Raw genomic sequence first — 25077 nt, 5'->3', positions numbered from 1 at the left:
GTATGACCAATTTACTCTTAATAAAACATTTCATAAGAATAGACAAAGCATAGCAATGGAAAGACCCAGATCTTGTGATTCCAGACAATATTTCAGATTTTCTAAGCGTTTTACAGCGAAAACACAATAAATCGATAAGTTAGCATACCACATGTGAAAACGTTACCAGAGCATCGATTCCAGCCAAAGAGCGCTATAACGTAATCACCGCCAAAATATATTAATTTTTTCACTAACCTTCTCAGAATTCTTCCGATGACACTCCTGTAACATCATTTTACAACATACATATACAGTTTGTTCGAAAAGGTGCATATTTAGCCATACAAAACCGTGGTTATACAATGGAAATAGTCACAACTCAAGCCTCAAAATGAGGAACGTCAGCTTTCAGAGTGATCTAGTTTAATCGAAAGCTAATCATATACTTGACTAAAAAATACAGGGTTGACAGGAATCGAAAGACAAATTAGTTCTTAATGCAACCGCTGATTTACATTTTTAAAATTATCCTTACTTTTCAATACAGGGTTCGCCAAGTGAAGCTATACCAAACAAAATGGCGAAATATGCGTTTAAAATATTTCGACAGAACAACGATTTATCATATTAAATATTGCTTACTTTGAGCTGTTCTTCCATCAGATTCTTGGGCAATGTATCCTTTCTATGTTATAAACGTCTTTTGGTCGATAGATGTCCTCTGTCCTTCGAAATGTCCACCACCAACGACCGACACCCCGAAACGTTTCCAAAGCTAAAAAGTGCACGACAAATAAATTCCTCAGAATCGCACTAAACGGATATAAATTGCTATAAAACGGTTCAAATTAACTACATTATGATGTTTTTAACAACTATAACGACTGAAAACATGACCGGAGAAATATTGCTGGTTAGACAACGATTTGGAATGAGGCAAGTCCGATGTCCTTCACGCTTCAGGCGCGCGACGAGAAAGGGAGGTCCCTATACATTTTGTGGTTTTATAATGGCTGTGATTGTGCAATCGATTCCATTCAAAACGTGATGATGTACAGACACCCAGAGGAAGACGTAGGCAGTGTCGGTTTCTTCATAGCATTCACTGTCGCCTTAAAAACAGACTCCAGATCAGGGGTAAAAATTTCTGAAATCTGACCCCTGTCATGAAAAGTGCTGTAGATATTGTTCTGTACCACTCAGAGACAAAATTCCAACTTCTATAGAAACTAGAAAGTGTTTTCTATCCAATAATAACAATAATATGCATATTGTACGATCAAGAATTTAGCACGAGGCAGTTTAATTTGGAGACCCAAATATGCTAATGCGGAACAGCACCCCCTATAGTTGCAAGAGTTAAACATCTTGTGAAAGTCTATTTTGACCTGTTTTTACATGTCTCTCTTTCAGTTCCTGAAAATAAACTTACTGTCAATAAAAAATACAGTTTACATGAAGGACCTGTTTGGACGTGATAGATTACAGAAGACACATGAGTCTCATTAAAATGTCTGCAGATTGTAATGAAATATCAGTTGGAGTACAGTACTTCATTTCTGTTTTAATTTATTGAATTCTGTAGTACAAATAAATATCCAAAGAGGAAGTGGGTAACTTCTTTAATGAAGTTGTGCTGTTGACACTATTATTATTATTATTATTGTTATTGTTATTATTATGATCATTATTTTTCTGGGGCTGTAGTCCTCTTCATAGCCCTGTGACAAGCCTAAATAATGACATTATTACTCTGGGGCTGTAGTCCTCTTCAAAGCCCTGTGACATGCCTCTATAATGACATTATTACTCTGGGGCTGTAGTCCTCTTCAGAGCCCATACCTCTATAATGACATTATTACTCTGGGGCTGTAGTCCTCTTCAGAGCACATGCCTCTATAATGACATTATCACTCTGGGGCTGTAGTCCTCTTCAGAGCCCATGCCTCTATAATGACATTATTACTCTGGGTCTGTAGTCCTCTTCATAGCCCTGTGACATGCCTAAATAATGACATTATTACTCTGGGGCTGTAGTCCTCTTCAGAGCCCTGTGACATGCCTCTATAATGACATTATTACTCTCGGGCTGTAGTCCTCTTCATAGCCCTGTGACATGCCTCTATAATGACATTATTACTCTGGGGCTGTAGTCCTCTTCATAGCCCTGTGACATGCCTAAATAATGACATTATTACTCTGGGGCTGTAGTCCTCTTCATAGCCCTGTGACATGCCTCTATAATGACATTATTACTCTGGGGCTGTAGTCCTCTTCATAGCCCTGTGACATGCCTCTATAATGACATTATTACTCTCGGGCTGTAGTCCTCTTCATAGCCCTGTGACATGCCTAAATAATGACATTATTACTCTGGGGCTGTAGTCCTCTTCATAGCCCTGTGACATGCCTCTATAATGACATTATTACTCTGGGGCTGTAGTCCTCTTCATAGCCCTGTGACATGCCTCTATAATGACATTATTACTCTGGGGCTGCATGCTTTGAGATCCCACTCTGGTTACATATCCTACTGTACTCACTAAAACCAATCTGTTCTACTCTGGTTAGATATCCTACTGTACTCACTAAAAGCAATCTGTTCCCCTCTTAGTTGAGTTAGTTATACATTTAGTTTACAATGAGCAACTAGATTTAGTTAAACAACTAGCAACTACATTTAGTTAAACACCTAGCAACACATGTAGATAAACAACTAGCAACACATTTAGTTAAACACCTAGCAACACATTTAGTTAAACACCTAGCAACACATTTAGTTAAACACCTAGCAACACATTTAGTTAAACAACTAGCAACACATTTTGTTAAACACCTAGCAACACATTTAGATAAACAACTAGCAACACATGTAGATAAACAACTAGCAACTACATGTTGTTAAACAACTAGTAACACATTTAATTAAACAACTAGCAACACATTTTGTTAAACAACAAGCAACACATTTAGATAAACACCTAGCAACACATTGAGTTAAACACCTAGCAACACATGTTGTTAAACAACTAGCAACACATTTAGTTAAACACCTAGCAACACATTTAGTTAAACACCTAGCAACACATGTAGATAAACAACTAGCAACACATTTTGTTAAACAACTAGCAACACATTTAGATAAACACCTAGCAACACATTTAGTTAAACAACTAGCAACATATTTTGTTAAACAACTAGCAACACATGTAGATAAACAACTAGCAACATATTTAGATAAACAACTAGCAACATATTTAGATAAACACCTAGCAACACATTTAGTTAAACAACTAGCAACACATTTAGTTAAACAACTAGCAACACATTTAGATAAAGACCTAGCAACACATGTTGTTAAACAACTAGCAACACATTTAGTTAAACAACTAGCAACACATTTAGTTAAACAACTAGCAACACATGTAGATAAACAACTAGCAACTACATTTAGTTAAACAACTAGCAACACATTTAGTTAAACACCTAGCAACACATGTTGTTAAACACCTAGCAACACATTTAGATAAAGACCTAGCAACACATGTTGTTAAACAACTAGCAACACATTTAGTTAAACAACTAGCAACACATTTAGTTAAACACCTAGCAACACATGTAGATAAACAACTAGCAACTACATTTAGTTAAACAACTAGCAACACATTTAGTTAAACAACTAGCAACACATTTAGTTAAACAACTAGCAACACATGTTGTTAAACACCTAGCAACACATTTAGATAAACAACTAGCAACACATTTAGTTAAACACCTAGCAACACATGTAGATAAACAACTAGCAACTACATGTTGTTAAACAACTAGTAACACATTTAGTTAAACAACTACGTTTCTGAGTCAAAGGTGAACAAGGTGATTAGCTCACTAAAGAACTCTAAAGCCAAAGATGTGTTTGGGCTGGACTCTACCTTTCTTAAAAACTACAAAGAGTCACTCATTGGCCCCATGACTAAGGTCACTGTTGGTCTCGGGGTGTTTCCAAGAGTATGGACGTCGGCCATAATAACGGCCATCTTTAAATCAGGCGACCCTGCTGACGTGAGTAACTACAGGCCCATTAGTATACTACCTGTGGTGTCAAAGGTTGTTGAAAAGTGTGTAGCAGAACAACTGATTGCCCACCTCAACGACAGCCCCTTCACATTACACTCCATGCAGTTTGGCTTCAGAGCGAAACACTCCACAGAAACGGCCCACTGCTTTCTTCTGGAAAATGTGAAGTCCAAGATGGACAAAGGGGAAGTTGTTGGGGCTGTGTTTCTGGACCTAAGAAAGGCTTTTGATACTGTTAACTGTAACGCTCGTCTTTCTCCTCGTCTGAAGAGGAGCATGGATCCAACCAAAACGCAGCGGGGTTTGAATACATACTTGTTTATTTGACAAAGAAAGACGAACACGAAAAAACACTTGATAAACTACAAAACAAATAAACGACGTGAACAGACCTGTACTTGTGAACATAAAACAAGAACGCACGAACAGGAAAGAACACACGAACAAACAAACGAAAACAGTCCCGTGTGGCACAAACACTGACACAGGAACAATCACCCACAAACAAACAGTGAGAACAGCCTACCTTAATATGGTTCTCAATCAGAGGAAACGTAAAACACCTGCCCCTGATTGAGAACCATATCAGGCTAATAACAATGAATCCAACATAGAAACACATAACATAGAATGCCCACCCAGCTCACGTCCTGACCAACTAAACAAAGACAAAACAAACGAAATAAGGTCAGGAACGTGACAGTACCCCCCTCCCCCCCAAGGTGAGGCCTCCGGCCGCAAAACCTGAATCTATAGGGGAGGGTTTGGGTGGGCATCTGTCCACGGTGGCGGCTTTGGCTCTGGACGTGGTCCCCACCCCACCATAGTTAATCCCCACTTCCGTGGCCTCCTCCTAATGGCTACCCACCATATTAACCCCACTGGATTAAGGGGCAGCACCGGACTAAGGGGCAACACCGGACTGAGGGGCAGCACCGGACTGAGGGGCAGCACCGGACTGAGGGGCAGCTCCGGACTGAGGGGCAGCTCCGGACTGAGTGACGGCTCTGGCAGGTCATGGCTGGCTGACGGCACTGGCAGGTCATGGCTGGCTGACGGCACTGGCAGGTCATGGCTGGCTGACGGCACTGGCAGGTCATGGCTGGCTGACGGAACTGGCAGGTCATGGCTGGCTGACGGAACTGGCAGGTCATGGCTGGCTGACGGCACTGGCAGGTCATGGCTGGCGGGCGGCTCTGGCTGCTCCTGTCTGGCGGGCGGCTCTGGCTGCTCCTGTCTGGCGGGCGGCTCTGGCTGCCCCTGTCTGGCGGGCGGCTCTGGCTGCCCCTGTCTGGCGGGCGGCTCTGGCTGCTCCTGTCTGGCGGGCGGCTCTGGCTGCTCCTGTCTGGCGGGCGGCTCTGGCTGCTCCTTTCTGGCGGGCGGCTCTGGCTGCTCCTGTCTGGTGGGTGGCTCTAGCGGCTCCTGACTGGCGGACGGCTCTAGCGGCTCTTGACTGACGGACGGCTCTAGCGGCTCCTGACTGACGGACGGCTCTGAAGGCTCAGGACAGACGGGCGGCTTTGAAGGCTCAGGACAGACGGGCGGCTTTGAAGGCTCAGGACAGACGGGCGGCTTTGAAGGCTCAGGACAGACGGGCAGTTCAGACGGCGCTGGGCAGACGGATAGCGCAGACGGCACCGGGCAGACGGGCAGTGCAGGCGGCTCTGGGCAGACGGGCAGTGCAGGCGGCACTGGGCAGACGGGCAGTGCAGGCGGCACTGGGCAGACGGGCAGTGCAGGCGGAACTGGGCAGACGGCAGACTCTGGCCGGCCGAGGCGCACAGTAGGCCTGGTGCGTGGTGCCGGAACTGGTGGTACCGGGCTAAGGACACGCACCTTAAGGCTAGTGCGGGGAGCAGCAACAGGGCGCACAGGGCTCTGGACAGGCACAGGAAGCTTGGTGCGTGGTGCCGGAATTGGAGGTACTGGGCTGGAGACACGCACCACAGGGAGAGTGCGTGGAGGAGGAACAGGGCTCTGGAGACGCACAGGAAGCCTGGTGCGTGGTGTTGGCACTGGTGGTACTGGGCTGGGGCAGGGAGGTGGCGCCGGATATACCGGACCGTGCAGGCGTACTGGCTCCCTTGAGCACCGAGCCTGCCCAACCTTACCTGGTTGAATGCTCCCCGTAGCCCGACCAGTGCGGGGAGGTGGAATAACCCGCACTGGGCTGTGTTGGCGAACCGGGGACACCATGCGTAAGGCTGGTGCCATGTATGCCGGCCCGAGGAGACGCATTGGAGACCAGACGCGTTGAGCCGGCTTCATGGCACCTGGCTCAATGCTCAATCTAGCCCGGCCAGTGCGGGGAGGTGGAATAACCCGCACCGGGCTAAGCACACGTACAGGAGACACCGTGCGCTTTACCGCATAACACGGTGTCTGCCCGTACTTTCGCTCTCCACGGTAAGCTCGGGGAGTTGGCGCAGGTCTCCTACCTGACTTCGCCACACTCCCTTGTAGCCCCCGCCCCAATAATTTTTTGGGGCTGACTCACAGGCTTCCTACCGCGTCGTTGTGCTGCCTCCATTCGCCGGTATCCCTCCTCACACTGCTCCAGAGAATCCCAGGTGGGCTCCGGCATTCTCCTTGGGTCGATCGCCCACCTGTCGATCTCCTCCCACGTAGTGTAATCCAGACTCTGCTCCTGCTGCCGCTGCCTGTTACCCCGCTGCTTGGTCCTTGGTTGGTGGGTGATTCTGTAACGCTCGTCTTTCTCCTCGTCTGAAGAGGAGCATGGATCGGACCAAAACGCAGCGGGGTTTGAATACATACTTGTTTATTTGACAAAGAAAGACGAACACGAAAAAACACTTGATAAACTAAAAAAAAAAAAACGACGTGAACAGACCTGTACTTGAGAACATAAAACAAGAACGCACAAACAGGAAAGAACGAACGAACGAACGAACGAAAACAGTCCCGTGTGGCACAAACACTGACACAGGAACAATCACCCACAAACAAACAGTGAGAACAGCCTACCTTAATATGGTTCTCAATCAGAGGAAACGTAAAACACCTGCCCCTGATTGAGAACCATATCAGGCTAATAACAATGAACCAAACATAGAAACACATAACATAGAATGCCCACCCAGCTCACGTCCTGACCAACTAAACAAAGACAAAACAAAGGAAATAAGGTCAGGAACGTGACAGTTAACCATGAGATTCTCATCACAAAACTGTCCAAGTTCAACTTTTCCCCCGATGCCTTGAGATGGATGAAATCATACCGTGAAGGCAGAACTCAATGTGTCAGAGTGAGCAATGAGCTGTCGCCCACTCTTAGCTATGATGTGGGCGTGCCCCATGGGTCAATACTGGGGCCCCTCCTGTTCAGCCTGTACATTAATGATCTGCCTTCTGTCTGTACTGGGTCTGAAGTTCAAATGTATGCAGATGATACAGTGATATATGTGCATGCAAAGAGCAAACAACAAGCTGCACAAGAACTCACTACTGTAATGGTCCAGGTTACAAAGTGGCTCAGTGACTCACTACTGTAATGGTTCAGGTTACAAAGTGGCTCAGTGACTCGTGTTTGCATCTCAATGTGAAAAAAACAGTTTGCATGTTATTCACAAAGAGGGCAACAGATGCTACTGAGCCAGATGTCTATGTGTCAGGGGAGAAGCTCCAGGTGGTATCTGATTTTATTAAGTACCTTGGCATCATACTTGATTCCAACCTCTCTTTTAAAAAGCATGTGAAAAAGGTAATTCAGATAACCAAATTCAACCTAGCTAATTTCCAATTTATACAAAATTGTTTGACTACAGAGGTAGCAAAACTGTACTTCAAATCTATGATACTCCCCCACTTAACATACTGCTTGACTAGTTGGGCCCAAGCTTGCTGTACAACATTAAAACCTATTCAGTCTGTCTACAAACAGGCTCTCAGAGTGCTTGATAGGAAGCCCAATAGCCATCACACATCATCCTCAGAAAGCATGAGCTCCTGAGTTGGGGAAATCTTGTGCAATACACCGACGCGTGTCTTGTATTCAAGATCCTAAATGGCCTGGCTCCTCCCCCGCCACTTAGTATTTTTGTTAAACAGAAAACCCAAACCCATGGCAGCAGATCCACAAGGTCCGCCATGAGAGGTGACTGTATAGTTCCCCTAAGGAAAAGCTCCTTTAGTAAATCCGCTTTCTCTGTGAGAGCTTCCCATGTCTGGAATACACTACCATCAGACACACATAACTGCACCACATATCACACTTTCACAAAATGCATGAAGACATGGCTAAAGGTCAATCAGATTTGTGAACATAATCCCTAGCTGTGTATTGCCGCTTTCCATGTTGTCTGTTGTCTGTAGCTTGGGAGGTGTGGAAACACTTCGTTGCTTTTATGAATTTTGTCTTGCTGCTTTTTGTTCTATGTAAACTCAATCAATCAATCAATTTAGTTAAACAACTAACATCACATTTAGTTATACAATGAGCAACTACATTTAGTTAAACAACTAGCAACACATTTAGTTAAACAACTAGCAACTTTATTTAGTTAAACAACTAGCAACACATTTAGTTAAACAACTAGTAACTTTATTTAGTTAAACAACTAAAAATTAAATTTAGATAAACAACTAGCATCTACTTTTAGTTAAACAACTAGCAACACATTTAGTTAAACAACTAGCAACTTTATTTAGATAAACAACTAACAACTACATTTAGTTCAACAACTAGTAACACATTTAGTTAAACCACAAGCGTCTACATTTAGTTAAACAACTGAAAACAACATTTCTGTACAAAGGTCTTTGATCAATATTGAAATAAAAATAACTGCTTTGTGGTCATTCACATATTGTCATTGATAACTACTTCATGGTCATTGGTCATTCATGTATTGTCGTTCACACCCTTTTTCAGTTACTCTTAGCAAGAAATATACAAGCAAAGATATGTGTTAGTGATTAGGTGATAAAAAAGTACAAAAAGGGTATCATACAATTCGTTGAAGTAAAAAAATTTATTACATTTTCTCTACGTAATTTAAATATGATTATTTTATTAAATTTAAAAAGGGTTATTTTTAAGTAATTTAAATATGATTATTTCTATATAATTTGAATAGGAATACATATACATATAAGTAGTTGAAGATTAATCAGAAAAAGTACAGAGCATTTAAAATGACTTCATCAGAATTGTCTAAACACATCTCAATTTCTGGAAGACATTTTGTACGGAGGACTTTTAACAACAAATTCAATACCTCAACATATGTGTCAACATTACATCTCCATTAGCACAAGGTTCTACATCAACCTCTCATGTCATATTTCAGTCTAGAAGGTTCTACATCAACCTCTGATGTCACATTTCAGTCCACAAGGTTCTACATCAACTTCTGAGGTCATAAATCAGTCCACATGGTCCTACATCAACCCCTGATCTCAAGCTTCAGTCCATAAGGTTCTACATCAACCTCTGATCTCAAGCTTCAGTCCACATGGTCCTACATCAACCTCTGACGTCACATTTCAGCCCACATGGTCCTACATCAACCCCTGATCTCAAGCTTCAGTCCACATGGTCCTACATCAACCTCTGACGTCACATTTCAGCCCACATGGTCCTACATCAACCCCTGATCTCAAGCTTCAGTCCGCAGGGTCCTACATCAACCTCTGATCTCAAGCTTCAGTCCATAAGGTTCTACATCAACCTCTGATCTCAAACTTCAGTCCATAAGGTCCTACATCAACCTCTGACGTCGCATTTAAGTCCACAGGGTCCTACATCAACCTCTGAAGTCACATTTCAGTCCACATGGTCCTACATCAACCCCTGATCTCAAGCTTCAGTCCACAAGGTCCTATATCAACCTCTGATGTCATAATTCAGTCTACAAGGTCCTACATCAACCTCTGATGTCACATTTCGGTCCACAAGGTCCTACATCATCCTCTGACGTCACATTTCAGTCCACATGGTCCTACATCAACCTCTGATGTCACATTTCGGTCCACAAGGTCCTACATCAACCTCTGATCTCACGCTGCAGACAGTTTAGCCCACAGTCTGTCCCAGAAAGCCTGGTGCTGATGGGGGTCCTGGGGCCAGTCCAGATAGGTCCTGGTCTTCACCAGGCGAGCCAGCCTGTGGTGGGCAGACAGCTGGCGAGGGGGGATCTTCTCCAGGAAGACCAGGAGGAGGATGTCCCTTTGCTCCACCTGCAGCCTGGAGGTGGCCAGCTTCATCTCCAGGGAGCACCAGTTACTGCGCAGGTAGTGGCGGCTGACTAGGCAGAGGGTGTGTCGGCTCCGGTAAAGGCTGTCTGTGATGTTCTCCACAATGCCCTTCCCCAGCTGGAAGTCCCTGCTGTGCAGACAGAGGCGCAGGAAAGGAGGACCCCTCTGCTCCAGGTTGGGTAGCAGCTCCTCCACCACCCAGCGCTCGTCCTTCCCGCTATAGGAGACAAACGCATCGTAGTGGTAGCGCCCCCTGGTGTTGGATCGCATGGCCTCCGACAGCCAGCCAAGGGTGATGTGGTAGAGGGGGAGGAGGTAGGGACCGGCCAGGTTATGGACCAACACCACCAGCATGAAGAACAGGACTCCCAGGCCAGTCGCAGCAAAGAGCACAAAGCCAACCTCTGTAGTGCAGTTGGCTTCTGTGTACCTGACAAAATTAGGTGTGTCTATTCCATTGTCCAACAAGCATATCAAGTCCTCCAAAGCATACATAACGGGATGTGTATACGGAGTAAGCATGATTACCTCAACCTGGCTGTACCCTTTGGCCCATGTAATGAGCCAAGCATTGTCACAACTGCAAAAAATCTGGAACTGAGGAAGTATCAAATACTTAAGACTAGAGAGAGGTTCAGTAAAGCTGTAGAATACATTATAAATGTTCTCTATATGCAAATACAATGTTTTCAAAGATTTAAAGTCTTTAGTTAAACTCCCCTCCAAAGAAAAAATCCTGCAGTGGTACATTTCCAGAACCTCCAGTTTGGTCAAGTTGTGAAAAATGATGTCGGCAGAACGCTGTGTTAAAAGATCCACCTGTCGTAGAGTCAGTCTCCTCAGGTGAATCAGCTGATTAATTGATGTTAAATCAACCCTTTTAGCTGAAAGCTTAGATCTGTAGTCAAATGTCTCCACAGACGTGAAGTACTTTCCCATGAATTCAGATCCACAAAGGAATTCTTCAGCATCAGCATGAAGATCGGTTACAGACTGAAAGAAAGGTCTGTCACAGTCCTCAAATGACACCGTATGGCCTTTGAGCTGGAGACTCAGGTTCTGTTTAGATGTGATGCTACTGCCGATAACCAACTGCATTGGCCTCATAGCTGAACTAATGTACAGATGAGTCAGCTGACTCAGAATGGCACCAAATATAAGTGTCAGATTCAGCTTGATCACAGGTTCTGTTAGTGGGTTGTGCACTTGCCCGAGAAACACTTGTCTTAGAGACGTGAGGTGTGTGAAAGACATTGCTTCAATGTTGTGAATAAGTGGATTGTTCCTGAGGTCTAAACATGTCAAACTATGTAAACCAAAAAATGTGTTTGCATTTATCTGTGTTATCTTATTTCTTGTAATGTCTAAGGACTCCAGATTTGTCAATCCAAGGAAAGCAAAGTCTTCAATGTTCGAAATTAAATTCTGTGTTAAATCCAGATACTGCAGCTCAACAAGACAGCTAAATTGTTTAGCAAAAAGCATGTGTAGTTTGTTCAACCTTAAAGTCAGTTTTGTCAGTTGTATACCAAAAAATGTGTTTGTATTTATCTGTGTAATCTTATTTCTTGAAATGTCTAAGGATTCCAGATTTGTCAACCCCAGGAAAGCAAAGTCGTCAATGTTTGAAATTGAATTATCTGCTAAATCCAAATACTGCAGGTTAACAAAACAGATAAATTGTTTTTCAAAAAGCATTTGTATTTTGTTCAACTCTAAAGTCAGTTTTGTTAACCATGTGATTGGTTGTTTTTGGAAAGAGCAAATATCAAGTCTGTTATCTCTCAGGCCGTCTATTTTTAATTGGTTAAGGTTTTTGAGACTGGAAATAAAATGCCATTCCAAATATGGAGTAGAACGGAAAAAGCCAGGTCCACGTAAATACATATATTCTAGCCCAACGCACAGTTCAACACTGGACATAGAGAGGCTGCTTGTATTGGCATTGTATAAATATATTTTCTTGATTGAAAGCAAAAACACTACATTACAGATACTTTCAATATCTATTTCATTGCTACCAGAGCAACTGAAGTACTGGATTTGCTGAATCCCAGACAGGGGAAGGTGCAGTAGGACTTCCTGGCTGAAAACCCCAGATAACCATGTGAGGTTCTGTAGCCAAGCCAGTGCACCTTCCTCTATATGTGTTACTTCACCAAATGATAATTCAGACAATGCTAGATTGTTAAAAACAGGTTTCATGCTTTCGTTGGTGTTTAAGATAGAGCAGTTTGATTGGTTTAACGATTGTATCTCTGGTGCTTCTATATTTAGCTCTATAAGTGACTTTATATTCATTATTCTGCATAGTACCTCTGACAAATCATCTACACAGGGTTTACTAATGATGAATCTTTGTAACTGAGTCATGCCATGGAAAACATCTGGGGCCATTGCTGATAGTCTATAACCCCATATGATTAAATGACTCAGCTTGACTAGAACTCTGAATGTATGAGGCCCAATATGACAATCACAGCACCCAGAGCCCATTCCATCCAAATGTAAATACTGCAGATTTGGAAGGTGACTATTCCCAGTTGGAAGGATTTGATTAAAACAGCCCTTAATGTAGAGGTACTCCAGATCCTGAAACTGAGAGAAAAAGCCCAGAGACATGGATCTATTTTCACCATGTTTCATAGAAATGCAGAGGGTATTGATATTAGGGGGAAGTCCAAGTAGATCCTCCTCGATGGTTGTGACATCTTCACAGGCAGCAGTGTAATGTTCTCCATGACGAGGTAAGTAGTTGCAGGTCCAGGTGGTAATGTCTCCCAAGTCTTCACCACTGTCATAAATCTGGCATTTAGGATGCATCCATCCACTTGCACTCTGAATCCACAGGAACAGGACGGCAGGGTGGGAAAACATAGCTCTCATCTCTCACAACGTCAGTCAAATCTACTGAGATAATTGTCAGAATAGTTTGGTTCTGGTGGATATCTGTAGAACGTTGGTTTGATACAGTACCATCCTTGTGAACGCTGTAAACAGTATGGAGTCTCTCTTCTTCTTGTTGTTTGTCAGATGGGTTCCTCCTTGGTAACTAACAGCAGCTCATACCTTAGGTTGTTCCAATGTTCTGCCCTTTCACCCTGCAGTTGAATTGTATCTCAAGGTAACAAAAGTAAATATTTAATGGTTAGAGTGGATCCGAAAGTAAAGAAACTATAAAATGTCCCACAGTCAATGAAGAATCCAGAGCTGCAACGTGTTCTCTGACCATCACAGTTGATGTCTGTGTAGATACGAGGAGCAGCATCCTGTTTGTACAGCACAGTCACACTGTATGTTAAACAGCTTGTGAAAGTCTATTTTGACCTGTTTTTACATGTCTCTCTTTCAGTTCCTGAAAATAAACTTACTGTCAATAAAAATACTATTCGCATTAAGGACCTGTTTGGACGTGATAGATTTCAGAAGACCGTTGAGTCTCACTAAAACATCAGCAGATTGTAATGAAATATGAATTAGACTACTGTACTTCATTTTAGTTGTACTTTATTAAATTATCTTGTACATGTAAATATAAATATCAAAGAGGAAGTGGGTAAACTCTTTCATGTAGTTATGCTGTTGACATTATTAATTATTATTATTATTACTCTGGGGCTGTAGTCCTCTTCAGAGCCCTGTGACATGCCTCTATAATGACATTATTACTCTGGGGCTGTAGTCCTCTTCAGAGCCCTGTGACATGCCTCTATAATGACATTATTACTCTGGGGCTGTAGTCCTCTTCAGAGCCCATGCCTCTATAATGACATTTTTACTCTGGGGCTGTAGTCCTCTTCAGAGCCCTGTGACATGCCTCTATAATGACATTATTACTCTGGGGCTGTAGTCCTCTTCAGAGCCCTGTGACATGCCTCTATAATGACATTATTACTCTGGGGCTGTAGTCCTCTTCAGAGCCCTGTGACATGCCTCTATAATGACATTATTACTCTGGGGCTGTAGTCCTCTTCAGAGCCCTGTGACATGCCTCTATAATGACATTATTACTCTGGGGCTGTAGTCCTCTTCATAGCCCTGTGACATGCCTCTATAATGACATTATTACTCTGGGGCTGTAGTCCTCCTCAGAGCCCTGTGACATGCCTCTATAATGACATTATTACTCTGGGGCTGCATGCTTTGAGATCTCACTCTGGTTATATTTCCTACTGTACTCACTAAAAGCTATCTCTTCCACTCTATAGGAATGTACAGTATGACAGAGCTACACTGTGTGGTTGAAAACACAGCAGAAGACTTGTGATTTCTCTTCCTCCCCCTCACCTCCGTAACCCCACACAACCAGGAACCTCAGACATATCCAGTCTCCTTCCCCCTGGCTTTCCCTGTGACAATGTCATGTTTGTGTACCCCCCTGCTCTCTATGGAGCCCGTAGTCAGCTTGATAATGCCTGGGACCCCTGTGGGATTATAGACTGGTCTGTCTGCTGTCTGTATGGGACCTTCACCTACTCCTACATTGACCTGTTCAGAAGACCTGGGGAGGCCTTGACCTTTGACATAGAGAGATGTTCTGGCACACATTGGGTTTGTACCCTGATCTTCTTCATTTTTTGCCGGCAGAATACCACCCTGTATCCCATACCCCCCCGCATCCCATACCCCCCCGCATCCCATACCCCCCCGCATCCCATACCCCCCTGCATCCCATACCCCCCCGCATCCCATACCCCCCCGCATCCCATACCCCCCCGCATCCCATACCCCCCCGCATCCCATACCCCCCTGCATCCCATACCCCCCTGCATCCCATACCCCCCCGCATCCCATACCCCCCCGGATCCCATACCCCCCCCGCATCCCATACCCCCCTGCATCCCATACCCCCCCGCATCCCATACCCCCCTGCATCCCATACCCCCCTGCATCCCATACCCCCCTGCATCCCATACCCCCCTGCATCCCATACCACCCTGCATCCCATACCCTTCGCATCCCATACCCCCCACATCCCATACCACCCTGCATCCCATACCACCCTGCATCCCATACCCCCCTGCATCCCATACCCCCCTGCATCCCATACCCCCCTGCATCCCATACCCCCCTGCATCCCATACCACCCTGCATCCCATACCACCCTGCATCCCATACCCTTCTGCATCCCATACCCCCCTGCATCCCATACCACCCTGCATCCCATACCCCCCTGCATCCCATACCCCCCTGCATCCCATACCCCCCTGCATCCCATACCCCCCTGCATCCCATACCCCCCTGCATCCCATACCACCCTGCATCCCATACCCCCCACATCCCATACCCCCCGCATCCCATACCACCCTGCATCCCATACCCTTCTGCATCCCATACCCCCCACATCCCATACCCCCCTGCATCCCATACCACCCTGCATCCCATACCCTTCTGCATACCATACCCCCCACATCCCATACCCCCCTGCATCCCATACCACCCTGCATCCCATACCCTTCTGCATACCATACCCCCCACATCCCATACCCCCCTGCATCCCATACCACCCTGCATCCCATACCCTTCTGCATCCCATACCCCCCACATCCCATACCCCCCTGCATCCCATACCACCCTGCATCCCATACCCTTCTGCATACCATACCCCCCACATCCCATACCCCCCTGCATCCCATACCACCCTGCATCCCATACCCTTCTGCATCCCATACCCCCCACATCCCATACCCCCCTGCATCCCATACCCCCCTGCATCCCATACCACCCTGCATACCATCATGGCCACCTAATCATCCACAGCTTCCAATTGGCACATTTCACTTCCCTGTAACTATTCAGCAGGTCGTTGCTGTAAACGAGAATGTGATCTCAGTCAACGTACCTGGTAAAATAAGGGTAAAATAAAATAAAAGCTTAGACCTCAAGCAGCAGAATTCTTCAGGGGTCAGGCAAGGTTACCACCGGGGAAGACCTGACCTGTAGCTGGAGGGACCATGCTTCTTTGTCGATGGTACTGAGAAGGCTGTTGTCTCCATCAGACAGCATGATAATGGAGGTTAAGCAGACATAGCAGGCTTACTCTGTGGTCTACTGTAGTCAGAGCATTTCTAGCCTGGTCAAGCTGCTGAAAGCTGACCTCAGTAGGGGACAGTTATCTGTTCTGCATGTGTCAGATCTAAGAACATATGGAATAGAGAATATGGAGGCATTCTAGAATATAACAATACATTAAGTAATTCTAATTCAGTGATGCTTTTTATTTAAAAACAGAAACACAAGACAGTTTCCAACATTTCGGCTGTATGCCTTTATCAAAAGCATAAAGAATAATGAAATAACACAACAAAACTAGGTTTCCTCCAACTCACAAACATGACTTCATTGTCCAGAAAGGCGGACACCTCCCCACGCCCATGAGTGAAGACATGTATCAAAACAACAAGCAACTACATTTAGATAAAGACCTAGCAACACATTTAGATAAAGACCTAGCAACACATTTAGATAAAGACCGAGCAACACATTTAGATAAACACCTAGCAACACATTTAGATAAAGACCTAGCAACACATTTAGATAAAGAACTAGCAACACATTTAGATAAAGACCTAGCAACTACATTTAGATAAAGACCTAGCAACACATTTAGATAAAGACCTAGCAACTACATTTAGATAAAGACCTAGCAACACATTTAGATAAAGACCTAGCAACACATTTAGATAAAGACCTAGCAACACATTTAGATAAAGAACTAGCAACACATTTAGATAAAGAACTAGCAACACATTTAGATAAAGACCTAGCAACACATTTAGATAAAGACCTAGCAACTACATTTAGATAAAGACCTAGCAACACATTTAGATAAAGACCTAGCAACTACATTTAGATAAAGACCTTGCAACACATTTAGATAAAGACCTAGCAACTACATTTAGATAAAGACCTAGCAACACATTTAGATAAAGACCTAGCAACACATTAAGATAAAGACCTAGCAACACATTTAGATAAAGACCTAGCAACACATTTAGATAAAGACCTAGCAACTACATTTAGATAAAGACCTAGCAACACATTTAGATAAAGACCTAGCAACACATTTAGATAAAAACCTAGCAACACATTTAGATAAAGACCTAGCAACACATTTAGATAAAGACCTAGCAACTACATTTAGATAAAGACCAAGCAACACATTTAGATAAAGACCTAGCAACACATTTAGATAAAGACCTAGCAACACATTTAGATAAAGACCTAGCAACACATTTAGATAAAGACCTAGCAACACATTTAGATAAAGACCTAGCAACACATTTAGATAAAGTCCTAGCAACACATTTAGATAAAGACCTAGCAACACATTAAGATAAAGACCTAGCAACTACATTTAGATAAAGACCTAGCAACACATTTAGATAAAGACCAAGCAACACATTTAGATAAAGACCTAGCAACACATTTAGATAAAGACCTAGCAACACATTTAGATAAAGACCTAGCAACTACATTTAGATAAAGACCTAGCAACACATTTAGATAAAGACCTAGCAACACATTTAGATAAATACCAAGCAACACATTAAGATAAAGACCTAGCAACACATGTAGATAGAAACCTAGCAACACATTAAGATAAGGACCTAGCAACACATTTAGATAAAGACCTAGCAACTACATTTAGATAAAGACCTAGCAACACATTTAGATAAAGACCTAGCAACACATTTAGATAAAGACCTAGCAATACATTTAGATAAAGACCTAGCAACTACATTTAGATAAAGACCTAGCAACACATTAAGATAAGGACCTAGCAACACATTTAGATAAAGAACTAGCAACACATTTAGATAAAGACCTAGCAACACATTTAGATAAAGACCTAGCATGTCACGTTCCTGACCTTATTTTCCCTTATTTTGTATGTATTTAGTATGGTCAGGGCGTGAGTTGGGGTGGGTTGTCTATGTGTGTTTTCTATGTTGGGATTTTGGGTTCGGCCTGGTATGATTCTCAATCAGAGGCAGCTGTCAATCGTTGTCCCTGATTGAGAATCATACTTAGGCAGCTGGGGTTTCACGTTTGGTTTGTGGGTGTTTGTTGCCGTGTTAGTGTTTTTTCACCACACGGTACTGTTTCGGTTTTCTGCACATCGTTTATTGTTTTTGTATTTCAGTGTTCAGTGCGGTTTAATAAATCATCATGAGCACTTACCACTCTGCATATTGGTCCGATCCTTCTCGCCTCTCCTCGTCCGATGAGGAGGACGACTTAGACAATCGTTACATAGCAACACATTTAGATAAAGACCTAGCAACACATTTAGATAAAGACCTAGCAACACATTTAGATAAAGACCTAGCAACACATTTAGATAAAGACCTAGCAACACATTTAGATAAAGACCTAGCAACACATTTAGATAAAGACCTAGCAACACATTTAGATAAAGACCTAGCAACACATTTAGATAAAGACCTAGCAACACATTTAGATAAAGACCTAGCAACACATTTAAATAAAGACCTAGCAACACATTTAGATAAAGACCTAGCAAATACATTTAGATAAAAACCTAGCAACACATTAAGATAAAGACCTAGCAACACATTTAGATAAAGACCTAGCAACACATTTAGATAAATACCTAGCAACACATTTAGATAAAGAACTAGCAACACATTTAGATAAAGACCTAGCAACACATTTAGATAAAGACCTAGCAACACATTTAGATAAATACCTAGCAACACATTTAGATAAAGACCTAGCAACACATTTAGATAAAGACCTAGCAACACATTTAGATAAATACCTAGCAACACATTTAGATAAAGACCTAGCAACACATTAAGATAAAGACCTAGCAACACATTTAGATAAAAACCTAGCAACTACATTTAGATAAAAACCTAGCAACTACATTTAGATAAAATCATAGCAACACATTTAGATAAAGACCTAGCAACTACATTTAGATAAAGACCTAGCAACACATTTAGATGAAGACCTAGCAACTACATTTAGATAAAGACCTAGCAACACATTTAGATAAAGACCTCGCAACACATTTAGATAAAGACCTAGCAACACATTTAGATAAAAACCTAGCAACACATTTAGATAAAGACCTAGCAACACATTGAGATAAAGATGTCACGAACGTCGTCAGGGAAATGACCGGACCAAGGTGCAGCATGGTGAGTGTACATTTCTTTTTATTATGAATGTCGCCAACAAAAACAAGAAAAAACTCAAACGAACGTGAAGCTTACTAGGGCTATACAGGTCACTAACAAAGTCAACTACCCACAACTAAGGTGGAAAAACAGGCTGCCTAAGAATGATCCCCAATCAGAGACAACGATAGACAGCTGTCCCTGATTGAGAACCATACCCGGCCAAAACATAGAAACAGAAAACATAGAAATAAAGAAACTAGAATGCCCACCCTAGTCACACCCTTGCCTGACCAAAATAGAGAATAAAAGCTCCGGACTGGAGACCGTCGATGCAGGCTCCGGACCGCGGATCAATACTGGGTGCTTCGTGCCATGGATCCTCATTGCAGGCTCCGGGCCAGGGACCATCACTGGAGGCTTTGTGCCATGAATCATCACTGGAGGCTTCGTGCCATGGATCTTCTCCAGGAAGACCAGGAGGAGGATGTCCCTTTGCTCCACCTGCAGCCTGGAGGTGGCCAGCTTCATCTCCAGGGAGCACCAGTTACTGCGCAGGTAGTGGCGGCTGACTAGGCAGAGGGTGTGTCGGCTCCGGTAGAGGCTGTCTGTGATGTTCTCCACAATGTCCTTCCCTAGCTGGAAGTCCCTGCTGTGCAGACAGAGGCGCAGGAAAGGAGGACCCCTCTGCTCCAGGTTGGGTAGCAGCTCCTCCACCACCCAGCGCTCGTCCTTCCCGCTATAGGAGACAAACACATCGTAGTGGTAGCGCCCCCTGGTGTTGGATCGCATGACCTCCGACTGCCACCCAAGTGTGATGTTAAGGACCAACACCACCAGCATGAAGAACAGGACTCCCAGGCCAGTCACAGCAAAGAGCACAAAGCCCAACTCCTCCGTTGTGCAGTTGGCTTCTGTGTACTTGACAAAATTAGGTGTGTCTAGTCCATTGTCCGACAAGCATGTCAAGTCCTCCAAAGCATACATAACGGGATGTGTATACGGAGTAAGCATGATCACTTCAACCTGCCTGCAGCCCTTTGCCCATGTAATGAGCCAAGCATTGTCACAACTGCAAAACATCTGTAAATTATCAAACGTCAAATACTTAAGACTAGAGAGATGTTCAGTAAAGCTGTAGAATACATTATAAATGTTTTCTACATGCAAATACAATGTTTTCAAAGATTTAAAGTCTTTAATTAAACTCCCCTCCAAAGAATAAATCCTGCAGTTGTCAAGTTCCAGAACCTCCAGTTTGGTCAAGTTGTGAAAAATGATGTCGGCAGAACGCTGTGTTAAAAGATCCACCTGTCGTAGAGTCAGTTTCCTCAGGTGAATCAGCTGATTCATTGATGTTAAATCAACCCTTTTAGCTGTAAGCTTAGATCTGTAGTCAAATGTTTCCACAGACGTGAAGTACTTTCCCATGAATTCAGATCCACAAAGGAATTCTTCAGCATCAGCATGAAGATGGGTTACAGACTGAAAGAAAGGTCTGTCACAGTCCTCAAATGACACCGTATGGCCTTTGAGCTGGAGACTCAGGTTCTGTTTAGATGTGATGTTACTGCCGAGCGTCAACTGCATTGGTCTCATAGCTGAACTAATGTACAGATGAGTCAGCTGACAGAATGGCACCAAATATAAGTGTCAGATTCAGCTTGATCACAGGTTCTGTTAGTGGATTGTTCACTTGCCCGAGAAACACTTGTCTAAGAGACGTGAGGTGTGTGAAAGACATTGCCTCAATGTTGTGAATAAGTGGATTGTTCCTGAGGTGTAACCATGTCAAACTATGTAAACCAAAAAATGTGTTTGCATTTATCTGTGTTATCTTATTACTTGTAATGTCTAAGGATTCCAGATTTGTCAATCCCAGGAAAGCAAAATCTTCAATGTTTGAAATTAAATTCTCTGTTAAATCCAGAGACTGCAGCGTAACAAGACAGCTAAATTGTTTAGCAAAAAGTGTTTGTATATTGATAAACAAAGTGAGTTTTGTTAACCATGTGATTGGTTGTTTTTGGAAGGAGCAAATCTCAGGGTTTTTATCTCTTAGGAAAACTATGTTCAATTGGTTAAGGTTTTTGAGACTGGAAATGAAATTCCATTTAAAATGGGGCGAAGGATGGACGGATCCAAGTCCATTTAAATACATATATTCTAGCCCAGTGCACAATTCAACACTGGACATGGAGAGGCTACGTATATTGGCATTGGCTAAATATATTTCCTTGATTGAAAGCAAAAACACTACATCACAGATACATTCAAAATCAATGTCATTACTACCAGAGCAACTGAAGTACTGAATTTGCTGAATCCCAGACAGGGGAAGGCGCAGTAGGACTTCCTGGCTGAAAGCCCCAGTTAACCTTGTCAGGTTCGGGAGCCAAGCCAGTGCACCTTCCTCTATATGTGTTATTTCACCAAATGAGAAGTCCGCACTTGCTAGATTGTTAAAAACAGGTTTCATGCTTTCTTTTGTGTTTAAAATGGAGCAGTTTGATTGGTTTAACGATTGTATCTCTGGTGCTTTGATTTTTAGCTCTATAAGTGACTTTATATTCATTATTCTGCATAGTACCTCTGACCAATCCTCAACACAGGGTTCACTAATGATGAATCTTTGTAACTGAGGGATGCCATGGAAAACATCTGGGGCCATTGCTGTTAACCTGTAACCCCATATGGTCAAATCACATAACTTAACTATATTTCTGAATGTATGAGGCCCAATATGACAATCACAGCATCCAGAGCCCGTTCCCCATTTACCTATCAAGGACATATGTTGCAGATTTGGAAGATGACTATTCCCAGTTGGAAGGATTTGAGTTAAACATCCCTCAATGTACAGGTACTCCAGATCCTGAAAGTGAGAGAAAAAGCCCAGAGACATGGATCTACTTTCACCATGTTTCATAGATATGCAGAGGGTATTGATATTAGGGGGAAGTCCAAGTAGATCCTCCTCGATGGCTGTGACATCTTCACAGGCAGCAGTGTAATGTTCTACATGACGAGGTAAGTAGTTGCAGGTCCATTTGAGAAAGTCTCCCAAGTCTTCACCACTGTCATAAATCTGGCATTTAGGATGCATCCATCCACTAGCACTCTGAATCCACAGGAACAGGACGGCAGGGTGGGGAAACATAGCTCTCTTCTCTCACAACGTCAGTCAAATCTACTGAGATAATAATCAGAATAGTTTGGTTCTGGTGGATATCTGTAGAACGTTGGTTTGATACAGTAACATCCTTGTGAACGCTGTAAACAGTATGGAGTCTCTCTTCTTCTTGTTGTTTGTCAGATGGGTTCCTCCTTGGTAACTAACAGCAGCTCATACCTTTTGGTTGTTCCAATGTTCTGCCCTTTCACCCTGCAGTTGAGTTGTATCTCAAGGAAACAGAAGTAAATATTTAATGGTTAGAGTGGATCCGAAAGTAAAGAAACTATAAAATGTCCCACAGTCAATGAAGAATGCAGAGTTGCAACGTGTTCTCTGACCGCCACAGTTGATGTCTGAATGCGTCCGAGGAGCAGCATCCTGTTTGTACAGCACAGTCTGTTAAACAGCTTGTGAAAGTCTATTTTGACCTGTTTTTACATCTCTCTCTTTCATTTCCTGAAAATAAAAATACTGTCTATAAAAAAGGACAATTGACACGAAGGACCTGTTTGGACATGATAGATTTCAGAAGACTGATTAGTCTCACTCAAACATCTGCAGATTGTAATGAAAAATGAATTGGATTACAGTACTTCATTATTATTATTGAATTCTCTAGGACATTTACATATCAAAGAGGAAGTGGGTAACTTCTTTAATGAAGTTGTGCTGTTGACATTATTATTATTATTATTATTATTACTCTGGGGCTGTAGTCCTCTTCAGAGCCCTGTGACATGCCTCTATAATGACATTATTACTCTGGGGCTGTAGTCCTCTTCAGAGCCCTGTGACATGCCTCTATAATGACATTATTACTCTGGGGCTGTAGTCCTCTTCAGAGCCCTGTGACATGCCTCTATAATGACATTATTACTCTGGGGCTGCATGCTTTGTTCCACTCTGGTTAGATATCCTACTGTACTCCCTAAAAGGTATATGTTCCACTCTTGTTAGATATCCTACTGTACTCCCTAAAAGCTACCTGCTCCACTCTGGTTAGATATCCTACTGTATTCACTAAAAGCTACCTGCTCCACTCTGGTTAGATATCCTACTGCACTCACTAAAAGCTATCTGTTCCACTTTCGTAAGATATTCTACTATACTCACTATGCTACTGTATGTGTAATGAACCATATGTGGTCCCTTGTGGCTCAGTTGGTAGAGCATGGCGCTTGCAACGCCAGGGTTGTGGGTTCATTCCCCACGGGGGGACCAGGATGAATATGTATGAACTTTCCAATTTGTAAGTCGCTCTGGATAAGAGCGTCTGCTAAATGACGTAAATGTAAATATACAGGCAACACTCAAGCAACACATTTAGTTAAACAACTAGCAACTACATTTAGTCCAACAGCTAGCAACTACATTTAGGTAAACAACTAGCAACTACATTTAGTTAAACAACTAGCAACATATTTAGTTAAACAACTAGCAACTACATTTAGTTAAACAACTAGCAGCACATTTAGTTAAACACCTAGCAACTACATTTAGTTAAACAACTAGCAGCACATTTAGTTAAACAACTAGCAACACATTCAGCTAATCAAAAATCACCTAGATTTTGTTCAACAACGAGCAACTACTTTTAGTTAAACAACTAGCAACATATTTAGTAAAACAACTAGCAACTACATTTAGGCAAACAACTAGCAACTACATTTAGTTAAACAACTAGCAACATATTTAGTTAAACAACTAGCAACTACGTTTAGTTAAGCAACTAGCAAATACATTTAGTTAAACAACTAGCAACTACTTTAGTTAAACAACTAGAAGCTACGTTTAGTTAAGCAACTAGCAACGACATTTAATTATAAAACTAGTACCTAGATTTAGTTAAACAATTAGCAACCACATGTAGTTAAAAAACTAGCAACTACATTTAGTTAAACAACTAGCAACTACATTTAGTTAAACAACTAGCAACATATTTAGTAAAAGAACTACAACTTAATTTAGTTAACTTCTTATGGCTGCAGGGGCAGTATTGAGTAGCTTGGATGAAAGGTGCCCATTTCAAACGGCCTGCTCCTTAGTCATAGTTCCTAATATTTGCATATTATTTTTAGTATTGGATAGAAAACACTAAGTTTCTAAAACTGTTTGAATTATGTCTGTGAGATATTATTGGCAGGCAAAATCCTGAGTTGAAATCAAAACAGGACGTTAGAAATCTGAGCTTGTCTCTATTCACCAGAGTCCCTTATTAAAGTCATCGCCTATTCAATTCCCTGTAATATATGGATCTGTTTGCACTTCATGCGCCTTCCATTAGATGTCAACAGTCAGTAGAACGTGGAATGAAGCTTATGCTGTGTTGTGGGACAGGATGGGAGGGGAATGAGTCAGTGGTCTGGCAGATTGCCAGTTCTTGGTCGTGCGCTTTCGTCATTATATCCTCTTGCGTTCCATTACTTATAGAGACTGAAAAGATTTCTCTGGTTGGAACCTTATTGGATATAAATGATA

At 42.7% G+C, this 25077-nt stretch overlaps 4 protein-coding genes across 4 annotated transcripts in view; 1 reads left to right on the top strand and 3 right to left on the bottom strand.

The window, feature by feature from the left end:
* The window catches only part of LOC139570766 (toll-like receptor 13), a 47309-nt gene that overhangs the window by 11340 nt on the left and 10892 nt on the right, over nucleotides 1–25077 (top strand). The window lies entirely within an intron of this gene.
* On the bottom strand, nucleotides 8574–13534 carry LOC139570775 (toll-like receptor 13). The gene has a single exon (XM_071392930.1). It carries the CDS (start codon nucleotides 13159–13161, stop codon nucleotides 10078–10080), a length of 3084 nt encoding a protein of 1027 aa, XP_071249031.1. The 5' UTR covers nucleotides 13162–13534; the 3' UTR covers nucleotides 8574–10077.
* On the bottom strand, nucleotides 19661–21023 carry LOC139570787 (toll-like receptor 13). Its single transcript, XM_071392957.1, has one exon. It carries the CDS (start codon nucleotides 21021–21023, stop codon nucleotides 19698–19700), a length of 1326 nt encoding a protein of 441 aa, XP_071249058.1. The 3' UTR covers nucleotides 19661–19697.
* Nucleotides 21031–22961, bottom strand: LOC139570781 (toll-like receptor 13). Its single transcript, XM_071392945.1, has one exon. It carries the CDS (start codon nucleotides 22582–22584, stop codon nucleotides 21031–21033), a length of 1554 nt encoding a protein of 517 aa, XP_071249046.1. The 5' UTR covers nucleotides 22585–22961.

Source organism: Salvelinus alpinus, chromosome 1 (genome assembly GCF_045679555.1).
Source record: "Salvelinus alpinus chromosome 1, SLU_Salpinus.1, whole genome shotgun sequence".
Lineage (NCBI taxonomy): Eukaryota > Metazoa > Chordata > Actinopteri > Salmoniformes > Salmonidae > Salvelinus > Salvelinus alpinus.
Note: the sequence above shows the minus strand (reverse complement) of the source record. Positions and strands in the feature narration are given on the sequence as shown.

Coding starts and splice junctions, on each gene's coding strand:
- LOC139570775 (XM_071392930.1), bottom strand. CDS start 13,161: ATGAGAGCTATGTTTTCCCACCCTGCCGTCCTGTTCCTGTGGATTCAG.
- LOC139570781 (XM_071392945.1), bottom strand. CDS start 22,584: ATGTTTCCCCACCCTGCCGTCCTGTTCCTGTGGATTCAGAGTGCTAGT.
- LOC139570787 (XM_071392957.1), bottom strand. CDS start 21,023: ATGAGACCAATGCAGTTGACGCTCGGCAGTAACATCACATCTAAACAG.